The 15011-nt window shown below is 45.1% G+C and overlaps 1 protein-coding gene across 1 annotated transcript; it reads right to left on the reverse strand.

Moving 5' to 3' along the window:
- Positions 1-232: 232 nt before the first annotated feature.
- CXCR4 (C-X-C motif chemokine receptor 4) lies at positions 233-4036 on the reverse strand. Its single transcript, XM_077153679.1, has 2 exons — positions 3921-4036; positions 233-1841 (listed from the first exon to the last, which is right to left on the reverse strand). Exons 1-2 carry the CDS (start codon positions 3933-3935, stop codon positions 795-797), a joined length of 1062 nt encoding a protein of 353 aa, XP_077009794.1. The 5' UTR covers positions 3936-4036; the 3' UTR covers positions 233-794.
- Positions 4037-15011: the final 10975 nt, after the last annotated feature.

Below are 15011 nucleotides of genomic sequence, written 5' to 3' on the forward strand. Positions count from 1 at the left end.
CAAATATTGCCTCTGCTACTTATCACATGACTCTGACCAAGTCACTTAAGGCTTCCTGTCCCTCAGTTTCCTCACCCCCCAAAAAGAGTAATAATAGAATCAGAACCTATATAGAGTCATGTTAGGGATTATGTAAAATATTACAACTAAAGGATGTAGGACGGTCCACTTGGCACGCCAAAAACATGTCTATTATTGTGATTGGTTTTCTGCCAGCCAAAGTAAAGACAACAGAAATCAAAACATAACGCTAAGTTTATCATATACTTTTATTATCAACATAATACAAGACTGTACATTGTAGGTTCTGAAATCAACTCACTCCTGAAAACTGAAAAGCCACCATTTTTATACCACTTGAGGCTTTGCTTATAAGTGCCACCTCCTACAGCAAAATAACAGTGTAACCAAACACCTGAAGAACAGGAAAAAAAAACGTTCCACTGGAATGGAGGGATTATTTATGCACAAACAGCTGAGGATCATTTCTAGCATTAAGCAATTCACTACACACTCCCGAATGTTCAGTTCCCTTTTCTACAGTCCTATACCCAAACATAAAGCAACTAAGAACTTGGCCACAGGTCCTGCCTAGACGCTCATCAATATGAAACAACAACAAAAATATTTATATAAATAAGTCAATTAAACATCACAAAAACTAAAGGAAACACAAGACAAAATTCAACAGTCAATAAAAACTGTACAGGACTGGTCAGTCTTTCATATTTGCAAAAGGTGTAACTTAAAAAAAAGTTCTTCATGGTATTAAAAAAAAGTCTTTTAAATCAATGTTAGCTGGAATGAAAACTTGAAGACTCGGATTCGGTAGAAACAGAAGAATGTCCACCCCGCTTTCCTTTAGAGAGTATCTTGAGGCTGGACCCTCTGCTCACAGAGGTCAGTGTATTCTGGGCAGAGGTTTTAAATTTGGCTCCCAGGAAAGCATAGAGGATAGGATTCAGGCAACAGTGGAAAAAAGCTAGAGCCTCGGTGATGGAAATCCACATGTGCACGTTGTTCTCGAACTCGCAGCCTTGCTTGATGATTTCCAGGAGGATGAAGGAGTCAATGCTGATGCCAATGTAGTAGGGCAGCCAGCAGGCAAAGAAAGCCAGGATGAGAATGACTGTGGTCTTGAGGGCTTTGCGCTTCTGGTGGCCCTTGGAGTGGGACAGCTTGGAGATGATAATGCAGTAGCAGGACAAGATGATGATGCCCGGCAGGATCAGGCCCACCATGATGTGCTGGAACTGGAACATGACCATCCATAAGTCACTGGGGTAGAAGCGGTCACAGATATACCTCCCATCCGCCTCACTGACATTGGCAAAGATGAGATCGGGAATAGTCAAGAGCAAAGCAGGTATCCACACACCAACATAGACCACCTTTTCAGCCAAGAGCTTCCTTGGCCTCTGACTATTGGTGGCGTGAACGATGGCCAGGTACCGGTCCAGACTGATGAAGGCCAGGATGAGGACACTGCCGTAGAGGTTGACTGTGTAGATGACATGGACTGCCTTGCATAGGAAATTCCCAAAATACCAGTTCGCCACAGCATCAACTGCCCAGAAGGGAAGTGTGAGGACAAAGAGGAGATCTGCCACTGACAGATGCAGCCTGTACTTGTCTGTCATGCTTCTCAATTTCTTCTGGTAACCCATGACCAAGATGACTAATCCATTGCCTACTATGCCGGTCAAGAAGATGATGGAGTAGACGGTGGGCAGAAAGATCCGGTTGAAGTGGGCATTTTCTTCCCGGAAGCAGGGTTCCTTTATGGAGTCATAGTCACCTGAGCCGCCCAATTCCTCAGTGTCATTTTCTGCAGTATAGAGCTGTAAAAGAAAGGGAAAGAATATTCACTTCCAAGTTCAGCTGGTATTATTCAAATTTAAAAAATGTGTCTGGGGTTAAAACAAAGGCAATTTATAAAATGCAACACAGCCCAGGCTTCTTCAGGAAAACATCCTCCCACTGAAGTACGGGGGTAAGGGAACCCAAGAATTACTAAAGAATCCTATAATCTCCCTCCCCGTCTTCCCTCATTCATTATATCTTTAGTAAAATCAGTTATAAAACTCTTCCTTTACAACAGAAGGGCGCTGGGACCCTAAGGGTTACAAAGCCACATCTTTGCTAACTCCTCAGCCCTGCCAACTAGAGGGAAGAAAAAAAAAAAATACAAAGGGCCACGCCCATATAGAATAGGGGGGGTGGGGGGAAGGATGGGGGTGGGTGAGTAGGGTGTGGTGGCACACGTGGAAGCTAGTGTTCCGTGGAGCTGGGATTAACATTCTGTATGAAGATCCGCCACACTACGGAAAAGGGGAGGGAGGGGGCACTGGGGGTGCCGAAGACTCTTATTTTCCTAAGGCACAAAGCACTGTGGTTTTTTTTTTTTTGCGCATATCTAAACACAAACCAATCAGTACTTCAAGCAACATGTGGGTGGAGGAGAACACAGCCTGAAAGTGAAGGACTTCGGTCCGTAGCACGGGCGCCAGTTTGCTCCAACCTACACCCATCTTAATCCCCTTCCCCAGAGCTGGCGCTCTTCGGGGGCGTGGGTGTCTCCTTCTCCATTTCCCTGTTTATCCACTGGCGCGTAAAGGACGTTAGAGAGCGCGACATTTCCTGGGTGGGTAAAGTCACGGAGACTGGACCCGTGGTCCTCGCCCCAGGTTTCATTTCCTCACTCTCCCGGGTCTCTTTCCACTCTGCGAAATGTCCGGTGAATGGGATCGCAGGTCTGCAGCTGGAAATCTGCAGGCAGTGGGAGCGCGGGGGAACCTGTCGGCCAGCTCCGAGCCACCGCGGCTGCCCACCACGCCCATGCCCACAGTGGGCGGGCAGCGGCTCCAGGGATTCGGGCCCAGTCTCGCAGGGTGCTGGCGAGATAGTGGGCGGCTCCGCCCGGAGCGCCTTTGAATTGCGCGCCACGGGAGGAAATGAGAAGCCTCCCTAGCCAGGGGGGTTTCAAAAAGCTCCAGGAAACCACCGACGGTTAAAAGGCGCAGTTGGGCTGGGAGGGAGCCAAACGGTCTCCCCACTTGCACCTGCCAGTCTCCGCGGAGGCGACCGGGCAGTCCAGGTGCTGCTCTCCCCCAACCCTCACTACCCCAGGTCCCTTAACCATGCGCACCTCTTGGCGCGACTGCTCGGTGCCTGCTTATACTCCTTCGAACTTTACACAATCCCAAATTCCCGAACCCCAGGGTTCACTTTCGGCCGTGGGGAATTGGCGCGCTCAGGACGCCGGGGACGACTGTCCCTCAATACCAAAGCAGCGCGGGCTGCTCCGGATCTCCTCCCAACTGCTGCCATCACTCGGACCCCTGAGGCGAACAGCGTGGTGGGTCCGGCCGTCTTTCCCGCCTTCTGCCCACTGCGCCTGGGGGACTGGCACAGCTTCGCAGACGGCGCAGTTTTAGCAAACACGAGTCCAACGGCGGAGCGGTCCCCAGACCTCGGTGCAAAGTTAACCGGGTTGCAGTCTCCCTCTGGGACTCAGCCGGGGCCACCGCCCTCCGCCTCTAAATTCAGATAATGGAACTCGCTCCAAGAAACTCACGCCTTCCCTGGGGAAGAGACCCTTGGTTTGAGTCGCGGGGTAGCGCCCGCCTTCTCTGCACTTGTGCACAAAATGTTCCTGTGTTTGCAAATACCACAGCGCGCGCTCAAGGGGGAGACACAGGCAGTCACCGACACAGCCGTTCAAATTTTTTCTCCTCTAGAGAGAAAACGATTTCAATCTTATCCCCCGTGCAGCCCCACGCATGAAAACTTTTCGTGCTTCCTTTCCCGGGCACCCGCCCCCGCAATGCGCAGGTAGCTTCTCTCTGCACCGAGCCCGGCTGTATTCTAAATTTAAGCATCTGTACTTTTAAGATAAAGGAGGTTGAAACTGAACTTACATTGAGCCCGTCCATGGTAAATACTTGCTCTCCGGCCGCAGAAGCCACTGGAACACCCAAGACTTCAAGAGCACTTTGCTACCTGCTGCCGCAGCCAACAAACTGAAGTTTCTGGTGCGAACTGGACTTTTATAAAAACACGCTCAGCGGGCGGCGCATGCGCTGCGCGGGCGGGGTGGGGTAGGCGGGGCAGGCGAGGTGGTGGGCAGAGCGGCAGACGCGGGGGAGGAGGTCGCGGGGGAGGTGGGGGGAGGACTGCGCGCCACGGTGACCCCAGTGGAGTTCGCCTGGGAAGCCTCCGAGCGGCTGCCGCTTAGCGCGTGATCACGTCCGGGTCCTGGCCAGGGTGGGCAGCCCGGAGGAGTTCCCCAATCTGGAAGAGCGGAATGAACCTTGGAGGGAGGTGGGCAGCTAGAGGGTTGTGACCCTGCGAGGCGCCTCCATCCTTGTTCTCTTGGGTGGAATTCCATACCAGGGAACGCTAGGAAGGGAGTCGCTGAGGCCCAGAGAGGGAAAGTGACTTGCCCGAGTAACCCAACCAGTAGGTGGCAATGCGGGGAGTGAGGTGGAGCCCCAGTGTGGGACTCGGTTCTATGCTCTTTCAGCATATTGCATTCCTTCAGAAGATAAAATAAGATCCCCTGTCCTCATTTATCTGGAGCCCCACTGCATGTAAACGCATGCGCATATTCACAGTGATAGTACCAAGGTCTGTTATAGACAATCATGGGAACACTTTCAGAAAAATGTAGAATCTGGCATAATTCTGTAGAGAGAGACTGCGATCGAAAAGAAGATATGCGTTCTTGGCAGGAATGTTAGAACAGTGGTAACCTGTAAGTGAGTAGGACTTAAAAATAATTATAAAAGTGTGCTTTATTAGAAGAGAAATTTAACGACTAGTACTTTTATAACAGATCACGAGGTATTTTCACTTCATCTCTTGTTCACTCTCACAACCTTTTGGGACGGTGTCGCCGACAGTTACACAGATGCACTTTTTCAACACTTGTTCTGAAGGCCGACTGCGTGCCGAGTGCGGTTCTAGACGCATACAGCGGTGAAAAAGAAGGAAGAAACAGGCCCTGGGAAATGAAATGCCAGCGATAGCCAAGGATTCCCAGACGGGCTTGAATCCCGATGTTTGGGCCCCATATTCAACTTCTTTCACCACTATGAGGAGGACTAGCGTTAGCCTGGATTGATAAATAAGGTAGAAGAGCCGGGTGGGGCGGAGCTGGGAGTGGGGAGGGGTTTGCTTGGATGCTTAGAGAGAATCCCAGACGGGGTAGGGTATGCAGTGGGCGTCCAGCAGTGCCTTCCAGCCTCCCGCCGGCGCTGAGGCCAGGTGGGGCCGGGGAGCGAGAGAGGGGCCAGGCCGGAAAATGGTGCGACCGCAGGCGGGGTAACCACAGGAGTGATAGCGCGGGACCCAGACGCAGCGTCTGCGGGTTAGTGAAATGGCTGTGCCGCCGACTCCAGAAGTATCCACACACACACACACCTCCCCCACCCCGCGGGACTGTCCCAAGGAGAGGACTTGCCCAGACTGGACCCTCGACACCCCCCTCTTTTTTGCCCAAATAAAATCCTTTAGGCTGGAGTTGTTCTAGAAGTAGTCCGGAAGCTGGGACCATTGTCTCTATAGAGCATAATTTCCCACCTTTTTCTGGTCCCCTTTCTAAAGTTTGTCCGTTAAGGTCCTCATCCACTCTGCTCTTTCACCAGGAAAGCTTGGATTGGGGTCAGAAGGTGGGACTTTCTGAGGTTGCCAAATTAGGACACATAATAATGATCAGATAAAATCAGTCATAGTATTACATTATGTAGATTTTTTAAAAGCCTTTAGGAAGCTCTTTTCCTTAATTAAATCATTAGAATTTCAGGCTTTTCACATCTTCATAAACAAGGTAGGGCAGGCATCCTATTTGTTGAAGGACCAGAATTACAGACAGGTTACAAACTTGCTTTTCACAAGCTTAAATGTCAGCTGCATTGTGCCCCCAAACTCCTCGCTTTTTAGTGGCTAAAATCTGAAAGGTGGAATCATCCTACCCTGCTGGAAAAAGGAGAGAGAACAAATCCGGAGTAAAATGATTTGCACAATAAATATTTGTTGATCGTTCGCAGACAGAAGGAAGGGCTTTCCTTTATCTGAGGACTCCAGTTAGATCCTTTTAGGTATATGTGCTAAATGAAGATAATAAAAAGATCAACGAAATGCTATTTTGTGAGGATCAAATTAGGCAAACCATTTTCTTTTCTAAAACAATATTCTGTCTCAAATTTGATAAAAATAGCTGTCTATTTTTGTGGCTGGTGGGAATTGGGTTGGGAGAACCTTTCTGGAAAGCAGTTTGATTGTATTTAGCAGGAACCTTAAAACAGTAATGCCACCCGTAGGAACTCATCTTAAGGAAATTGGATTTATGCCACAAAGGTATTCATGGAAGCATTTTTATAATAGTGAAACGTTTGAACAGCCCTAAATATCCACTGTTAGTGGAATAGTTGAAAAGATTTGGGAACATCTATATATAGAATTCCATGTGGTCATTATAAATGGTGTTTGTGAAGAGTTAGTTCTTAATGACATGGGAAAATACTCATGAAATGTTAAGTGCAAAAAGACAGAATTAAAAAATGTGTGCCTAGTGTGGTCTCAGTTATGTTAATATATGCACTAGGAAAAGACTGGAAAGAAAATCAAAATGTTTACAGGGGTTTTCATTGAATATAGAATTATAATGGTTTTTACGTTCTTCCTTTGCATCATCCTATGCTTTCCACATTTCCTATAACAGATGTGAAAATTTTCATATTCAGGAAAAAAATAATAAATATTATGTTAAAAAAGGAAAGCCTCCTTTCTTAAACCTTTCCACTTCCTAACATACAGTAGATATGAAGACTTTTCCTGTAATGGTCATCAAGTTCTTTTTTCAATGAATTATCTCCCTTTATTTTCCCCTGGACCAATCCTACCAAAACTTCTATTTTCAACTATCCCACAATTTTCTTTAAAAAAAAGAAAGAAAACCCAAACAAACAAAAAGACTCAAACATTTACTAAGTGCTGATACGTGCAACTGACCTCATGTATCCCCTCAACAATTCTGCAAAACCAGTACCATAATCTCTATTTCATGGATAAGGAAACTGAGGTCCAGAGAGGATGAGGATCTGCACCTGGGCTGTTTCCAAAGCCCAGTCACCCTCCACTATGCCACAACTATGTTTCTCTGATGACAGCAACTCACCCTCTGAAAGCTCCTCCTCTGAAGGGTCATTTAACATTTATTGACATACTGCTTTGAGTGTCATCTCTTGTGCTGTTATTTAACTTCTAAATAAGTGTATTCCTTTCCCCCAAATATTCTAGCTTCCTTAAAGTAAATACCCAGATAGCCTCTACCCAGCCAGCATGGCCAGCTACACAAATAATGGGTTCCATAATCGTTTACTGAACCTTTATTTAAAGAATTAATGACTTTCCTGTGTGGCTCTGGCAACAGAGCCTGGCTTAGGGGTTGACAAGGCTTTGGCAGGGTCCCTAAGTTCTCAGGTTGGCTTTAGCCCAGGGAATAACTAGCTTTGGCCACAGCTCAGAGAGCAGGTTTACAAATCTAGTGACACAGTGGCAAGCATCCTGCCACCTCCTGTTGCTCGCTCTGCAGCTGGCTGATTTGTGTGTGAGTGTGCACGTGTGTGTATATGTGTGTGGGTAACACAGAAAGCTGTAGTCTGTCCCAACATAGGCTGGAAATCAGTTGGAGAGAAAGCTCAGGGACAGACCTCCTGATGGTGGGTGGCAGGAGGCAGTGGCATTAAAAAGAATGCCACTAGGTCCTTCTGTCTGCTTGCTGGCCCCTCCTCTGTCTCTTTTGTTTCTAAGAGAGAAGAGGACAACTTCATTGATGGTAGTAGTTAATGTTTTCCTAAGTGATTAAAAAAAGAAAGCTATTTCCAAAGGGGCATGTAATTCTAGCAGAGGGTTATAAGTCCCAAGGAAACAATTATATCAAATGTCAACCATTTCCAAGCTGATGTTAGGTGGGAGAGAAGTGGTGCCCCCACCCCATAGCACCCTAGCTCATTGTTCTCTCCCTAATTCCTGTCTCCAACCTCTGTAGGTGAAAATCAACTTTGGAGAATAAACGTAAGCTATCTCTCTTGCAACTCTCTACCAGTTTAGGAACATTATTACTGGTTTCTTGGGTACCATTTTTCACCCTATATCTCAGTCATATCTTGAATCTCTAAAAGGTCTTTCTTAACCAAAATGAGATTATTAGTGATTCCCATCAAGCTTTGTAGCAATCAAGAACAGTCAACAAAATTTCCTACACAAAGAGAAAAGCAAACTGGTAAACAAATACAGCCAATTTAGAGTCACCCTGGTAAGCCATTTTAACAAAGCAGCCACTTAATTTAACAATGCAATGATCATTGCTCAACTAATTCCACTGCCAGGAGGATGAATTGCTCTAAAAGTTTGTTGTGCTCCCATAGCAGGTGTGGTGTGGCTTTGTGGGTATGAAAAACAGCAACCAATAGACTCATTGCTGCTGTCTCAAAAATTATGGCATTAAGCTGGGGAGGAGGGCACGACTTTAGGAAATAATTGAGTGAGCAAACCCGGATCTCCATGGAAAAGGCTTGTCATTGTTTTCCTTAAACCAGTAATTTAATGGCAGTGATCTCAGGCAGCTATACTGCAAGAGGAATCGTTTTGAGTCCTGTGGGCCGTCAGCTTTCTCAGAGAACTGTTCGTCCCATGGCACAGCCTCAGTGCTCCCAGAAATGTGGTGATTTGATTGCCCAGATAAATGGGTATTGAGATCTTGCTGAGGTCATTCTACCAAGAGTTTTATATTAAAGGGACAGGGTGGGAAGTATTTCAGGGGGTGGGGTGGGGAGAGGGATCCATGCAATGTGCTCGCTTGAGCAGTTTTCTAAATACAAAGCCACAATTTTGTCCTTGTTATGTCCTTGGAGCTACTTGTAAGACTAAGGCACATGTGACAAATTCTAAAATTTTGCACATATTATAAATGAGTGAGGTAGTAGGGAGTAGTGAGGACTATAGAGAACTGGAAGATGCATACCCTGTCTAAAGCAGCCACTATCCTTGAATGCCCTCTGTGGGAATTTGGGCCAGATCTTCCAATTTTTAAAGAGAAGCTGGAAACCCTGATTTAAAAAAATTTTTTTTATTAATTTTTAAATTAAAAAAATGACAACAAAGAAACATTTTTTTCAAAATTTTTTTATTAATTAAAGAAAAAAGAAATTAACACAACATTTAGAAATCATTTCATTCTACATATGCAATCAGTAATTCTTAACATCATCACATAGATGCATGATCATCATTTCAAAGAAACATTCTTAACATATGATCATTCCGTTTTACATATATAATCAGTACTTCACAATATCATCACATAGTTGCATATTCATCATGATCATTTCTTAGAATATTTGCATCAATTCAGAAAAAGAAATAAAAAGAAAACAGAAAAAAATTCATACATACCATACCCCTTACCCCTCCCTTTCATTGATCACTAGCATTACAAAGTAAATTTATTTTAACATTTGTTCCCCCTAAAATTGATTCTTATTCCATATGTTTTACTTGTCTGTTGATAAGGTAGATAAAAGGAGCATCAGACACAAAGTTTTCACAATCACACAGTCACACTGTGAAAGCTATATCATTATACAATCATTTTCAAGAAACATAGCTACTGGAACACAGCTCTGTATTTTCAGGCAGTTCACTCCAGCCTCTCCATTACATCTTGACTAACAAGGTGATATCTATTTAATGTGTAAGAATAACCTCCAGGATAATCTCTCTGGAATCTCTCAGCCATTGACACTTTATTTTGTCTCATTTCGCTCTTCCCCCTTTTGTGGAAACCCTGATTTTTAATGTGAAATCGTTCAACTTTAAAATGTTGGCTCTAAATAAACAAACAAAAATCTAGAAGCTTCCAGTTTATGGATTTGGCCAAAGGTATTGGCACGAGAAATCAAAAGAAAGGACAGGTTTTGAGTGTTGGGGGACTTGGGAGGGTGGAACAGACACATGGGCAGAAATAGAGCTAGAACTGGCCTCAGAATCCTTTTGTAGTGGCCTCTGTGCCAGAATTCACCCATCTCTCCAAGAATGAACTTAGTCACTTTGGAGAGATGATCCTCCTTTTGCAGCTCCCACTGTACCCAAGTTAATAGTTGGGATCCTGAAGAGAATTACTCAAACTCCCCGTGGATCTGTTACATTCCTTTCTTCCCTTCTCCTTCCCCAGACTCTTCAGAGAGCCAACTTATGAGTGCACCACTGGATCTAGACTTTGGGCTAGCATTTCTCAGTCTGTTTCCTTAGCTGTAATATCCAGATAATAATAGCATTTCATATTTCAGATTGTTGAGAGGTTTGAATATTGTAATACATGTAAAGTCGGCACAGTGTGTGGTATATATTAAGTGCTCAATAAACATTAGTTAATACTTAGTCTCATATCTCATCTGCTTAAGTGACTTTTTGTTAATGGAGGGTTTTGATTAACTAGGCAAATGGCTTTCCTTGCCATTACCCACAGAGGCGAGATAAAGGGAAATGAAGTCTTAAATAAGGTGTGAAATGTTCTTCTAATTGTAGGGCAGAAGAGAGACCTGTCATAGAAAGGAAAGAGAAATAATTAAGAGTTTCTCCTGTACCTTGAAAGCCCCTCCTGTAGTTTCAGAGTATTCAATTCCGGGTTGGATAAGATCTTAGAAGCCATTTGGTCTTGTGTTCCAACCATTACGAGGAATTCCCTCTACAACACTGTATACGGAGGTCCAGTCTGTGAACACCGCCCAGGGAAGGGCAGCCCATTACTGAGAAAGGGAGCCCATGCCACTGCTGGGCAAACCTGATTTTAGGCAGTCCTATTTTCTTAAGGACCTGACTCCCCTATTTTCTGTCCACTAGGTCTAATCCAGCTAGTCCTTAGCTGGATGAGATGACATGAGAGGAAGCCAAGGAGAGCGACAGCCAAAACCATCCTGAGGCAAAAGCAAAACCTGCCCTTCTGAGACACTTACTCTGCAGCTACAGGGATGAGTCTAAAGCGAGTCCTCTTTGTTCCATTAGCGAGTATGAGAGGGGAATCAGGCCAGGTTAGCGTAAAGGAAGTTACCTCCAAACATGGAAGATTTGGGGATTAAATGACTCGGAAGATTTAGTGCTGACTTTTAAAACTCTCCCAAGATGGACTTGGCTATGGAGAAAAAATGTGGGAAAGCAGCAGCTTTGGAAGCTGGCTGAAAAAAAAAAAAGAGTTTAACACCCTCTTTGCTTGGTGTTCCTTTGGGTAAAACCAGGTTAAAATGAATACTTAAAAAATTGTCTAAATACACATTCCTCAAAGGGTTCGTTTTTAGCAGGCGCTAGTGGCTACCCTAAGAGAACACTGCTGAATCACCTAGCAGCCCTTCCAATCCCCACCCCCATCAAATGCTCAGGACAATTCCTGGGATCTCTGTCTTGGCACAAGGCTCAGTGTTGGAGCAGTTTCTTTTTAAATGGGGGAAATGAAACCGTTTTCAATCATTTAAAAATTCCAAGGTGGTGTGCTTCCCGGTTTTCTTCCTTTTTTTTCACTCATTCGTCCCCGTGGTTAGCCCTTTGCTGCAGAGTCCCCTGGGCTGTGTTTACCCAGATCCCCATTTGCCTAACGCGCCGGCCCTCCGCGGACCTGTTTGCCCTCGACAGCCGCCGCGGGGCCGCGCCTCTGAGGAAGCGGACCTTAAAGGTCCGGGTCTGCCGGGTTTCCCTGGATGGCTCACATGTGAACGGTTTATTGCTTGTTGGGGCGCAGAGGAGACAGAACAGCCTCCGTACAGACGCTTTCAACAACACTGAACAACTCGGCTTAATCCTTTCCACGAACAGGGCTCCCTTTGCGCGTCCGGATCGCTAAGAGCTTTATCTCCGGTGATAAATGGGGTGAGGTGGGGTGGGGTGGTATTCCAGCTCCATCTTCGGGCGTCTCCCCCACGCTGACTGAGATCAGGCTCCTCAAGACTGAAGAGGATTCTGTTCTCTGCCGAGTACATTTTCACTTCAGGGTTAGGGTTTTGGCACCTGGTTTACTTTTCTGAGGGGGATTTTGTTTTTCCCCCTCCTGCCTCTCATGCCACCCCCTAGAGGGTATGCTTAGGTTTTTGTCATAAATTGGCCATTTGCCAGGCCCAAAGCAACCACCCCCCTTCCTTCAACCAGTGCCCTCCCCCATCCTGTCCCCTCCCCTCGAGATCATAACCAACCACCCTAGAAACCCCAGTCCTCTAGCGCTTCTGAATTTTTTGATGTGCCAGAAGCCCCTGCTTTCTCTCCTCTCTCTGTCATGTCTCCTCTGTGCCCAGCCTCAATTCTAGAAAGGGAAAGGCCTGCTCACAACACAGCCAGAGGCTTCTGAGCTGTTAAGTTTGGTGCTGAGGGTCACCAGACTGGCCTAGAAAGTGAGAAGGCCCTTTCTGGTCCCTGGAAGGGAAAGGCCTCCTCAGGCCCCTTATGTTAAGTGTAAAAAATCAGTCCTCCTTTCTGATGGGTCCCCCTGAAGTCTCCTTGAAAGCTCAAATATACAGTAGGTATTTCTTCTGCCCATCCCCCACCAGCGAAAAGGATTTTATCAAATCGTATTTACTTTCTGTAGTTCGCATTGTGAAAATAATAGGTTGTTTTTCAAATATGAAAAGCTACTTTATTGGAAATGCTTTTTTTTTCAAACTGTATCCTTCTTTTCCTCCTTGAAAATCTCTGCTTTATCCCCACCTTGAATCAGGAGGAGCCACTGAGAATACTTCCATCTTTGGACCTGCTGTCTGTATGTTCGCTCTTTTGTGTCGGCTGTGAACAGAATGAGCTGTCTTGACTGGATTCTGTAGAACAAGCTGAAAATGGGGGTGTGTGAGACCTCCTGCAAGAAGGAATTGGTAAAAATAAGCGGACACAAAGTATAAGTTTCTCTCCCACCCCCCTGCTGTCCCTCTTAGTTGTAAGCATCTAAGCACAGTATAAACAGCTCCCTTCTCTTCTTCAGAGAGCAAGGGAAGTGGGTTTTACTATGCAAACACCCCTTTCTCTGTGTTGCTGGGGTGGGGTGCGCTGGGGGCAAATGTGTGCATGTGTGTATCTGTATTTCCTTGCTGGCCAGGATGCCACGATCTCCCTGTCCTTGGGTACTATTTCAGAGTTTCCACAGAAGCTGGGGCAACCACAGAATGCCAGATGTGCCTGTCTAGTGATGGTTCCCCCCCCCGCCGGCCCCTGCCCCCACCACCCACTCCTCGTCGCCCAGGGGAAAACCCTACAGTCAGTCCCTCAGGTGATGCCACTCTGGTTCCCACCCCTCACCCCCCTTAGAAGACCTGGCTTCTGATCCTGAAGGATTTTGAAGGATTGTAAAGAATTCTACCCAGAGAACCATATTTGCGAAGACGTGAAAGTAGCACCTTGTATTACAAAAACTGAAGTAGATGAGTTTACCTTGAATGCAAGTCATCATTAAAGGACTAATGGAAATGTGAGTGACACCAAATGAGATGACAGTGTACAATGAGGAGTTTTGCAGTCTATAAAGTGTGAGACAACATTCAGAAAATTCTATTAACTGTTTTTCTTGCTGGATTGATACGAGGACCACACAGGGAAATCTGTAAGGTTACTTTATAAACTGTAATAACACCAAAAGTTAATTACTATAGAGATAACATTTTAATTAAATCTAGAGTAAATGTAAGACGAAGGCCAGTTTCTATCTATCGGTTTCATAAATTACATGAACCAAGTTTCAACCTGGACATCCCAGCCCTACTGTGAGATGTGGGAAAGGTAATTAAGGTAAAGTGTGTCACTGATATCATATCAAGGTTGGTGTTAAATTCCTATTGCGGTGCAAGCAGGTGCCCATGTTTCTATCTCCTGATAATCTGGACACAAACACTATCATTGCCCAAGAACTGTCTCTCAGCTCCCCCTACCCCACCCCCATTTCTCTTTTTTAAAAAAATTTTAATTAATAAAACCAATCAACATACAATATGAACATTCTTTTTTTTCCATCACATAGTATATTCATCATCATGATCATTTCTTGGAACATTTGCATCTATTCAGAAAAAGAAATAAAAAGAAAACAGAAAAAAATTCATACATACCATACCCCTTACCCCTCCCTTTCATTGATCACTAGCATTACAAAGTAAATTTATTTTAACATTTGTTCCCCCTATAATTGATTCTTATTCCATATGTTTTACTTGTCTGTTGATAAGGTAGATAAAAGGAGCATCAGTCACAAGGTTTTCACAATCACACAGTCACATTGTGAAAGCTATATCATCATACAATCATCTTCAAGAAACATGGTTACTGGAATATAGCTCTACATTTTTCAGGCAGTTCCCTCCAGCCTCTCCATTACATCTTGACTAACAAGGCGATATCTATTTAATGCATAAAGATAACCTCAAGGATAACCTCTCGACTCTGTTTGGAATCTCTCAGCCATTGACACTTTATTTTGTCTCATTTCACTCTTCTCCCTTTCAGTAGAGAAGGTTTTCTAAATCTCTTGGTGTGCTTAGTCTCAGCTCATTCCAGGATTTTTGTCCCATGTTGCCAGGAAGGTCCACACTCCTAGGAGTCATGTCCCATGTAGAGAGGGGGAGGACAGTGAGTTTGCTTGTCGGGTTGGCTGAGAGAGAGAGGCCATATCTGAGCAACAAAAGAGATTCTCTTGGGGGTGACTCTTAGCCCTAATTTAAGTAGGCTTAGCCTATCCTTTGTGGGGTTAAGTTTCATATGAACAAACCCCAAGATTGGGGGCTCAGTCTATTGCTTTGGTTGTCCACACTGCTTGTGAGAATATCAAGAATTCTCGATTTGGGAAAGTTGAATTTTCCCCCTTTCTCACCATTCCCCGAAGGGGACTTTGCAAATACTTTTTTATTCCCTGTTCAAATCCTTCTGGGATTTATTGAGGTATCAATCTGGACAAACCTACAAAATCTCATGCCATACTCAAGGTTCCA

Source organism: Tamandua tetradactyla, chromosome 3 (assembly GCF_023851605.1).
Source record: "Tamandua tetradactyla isolate mTamTet1 chromosome 3, mTamTet1.pri, whole genome shotgun sequence".
In the NCBI taxonomy this organism is placed as follows: domain Eukaryota; kingdom Metazoa; phylum Chordata; class Mammalia; order Pilosa; family Myrmecophagidae; genus Tamandua; species Tamandua tetradactyla.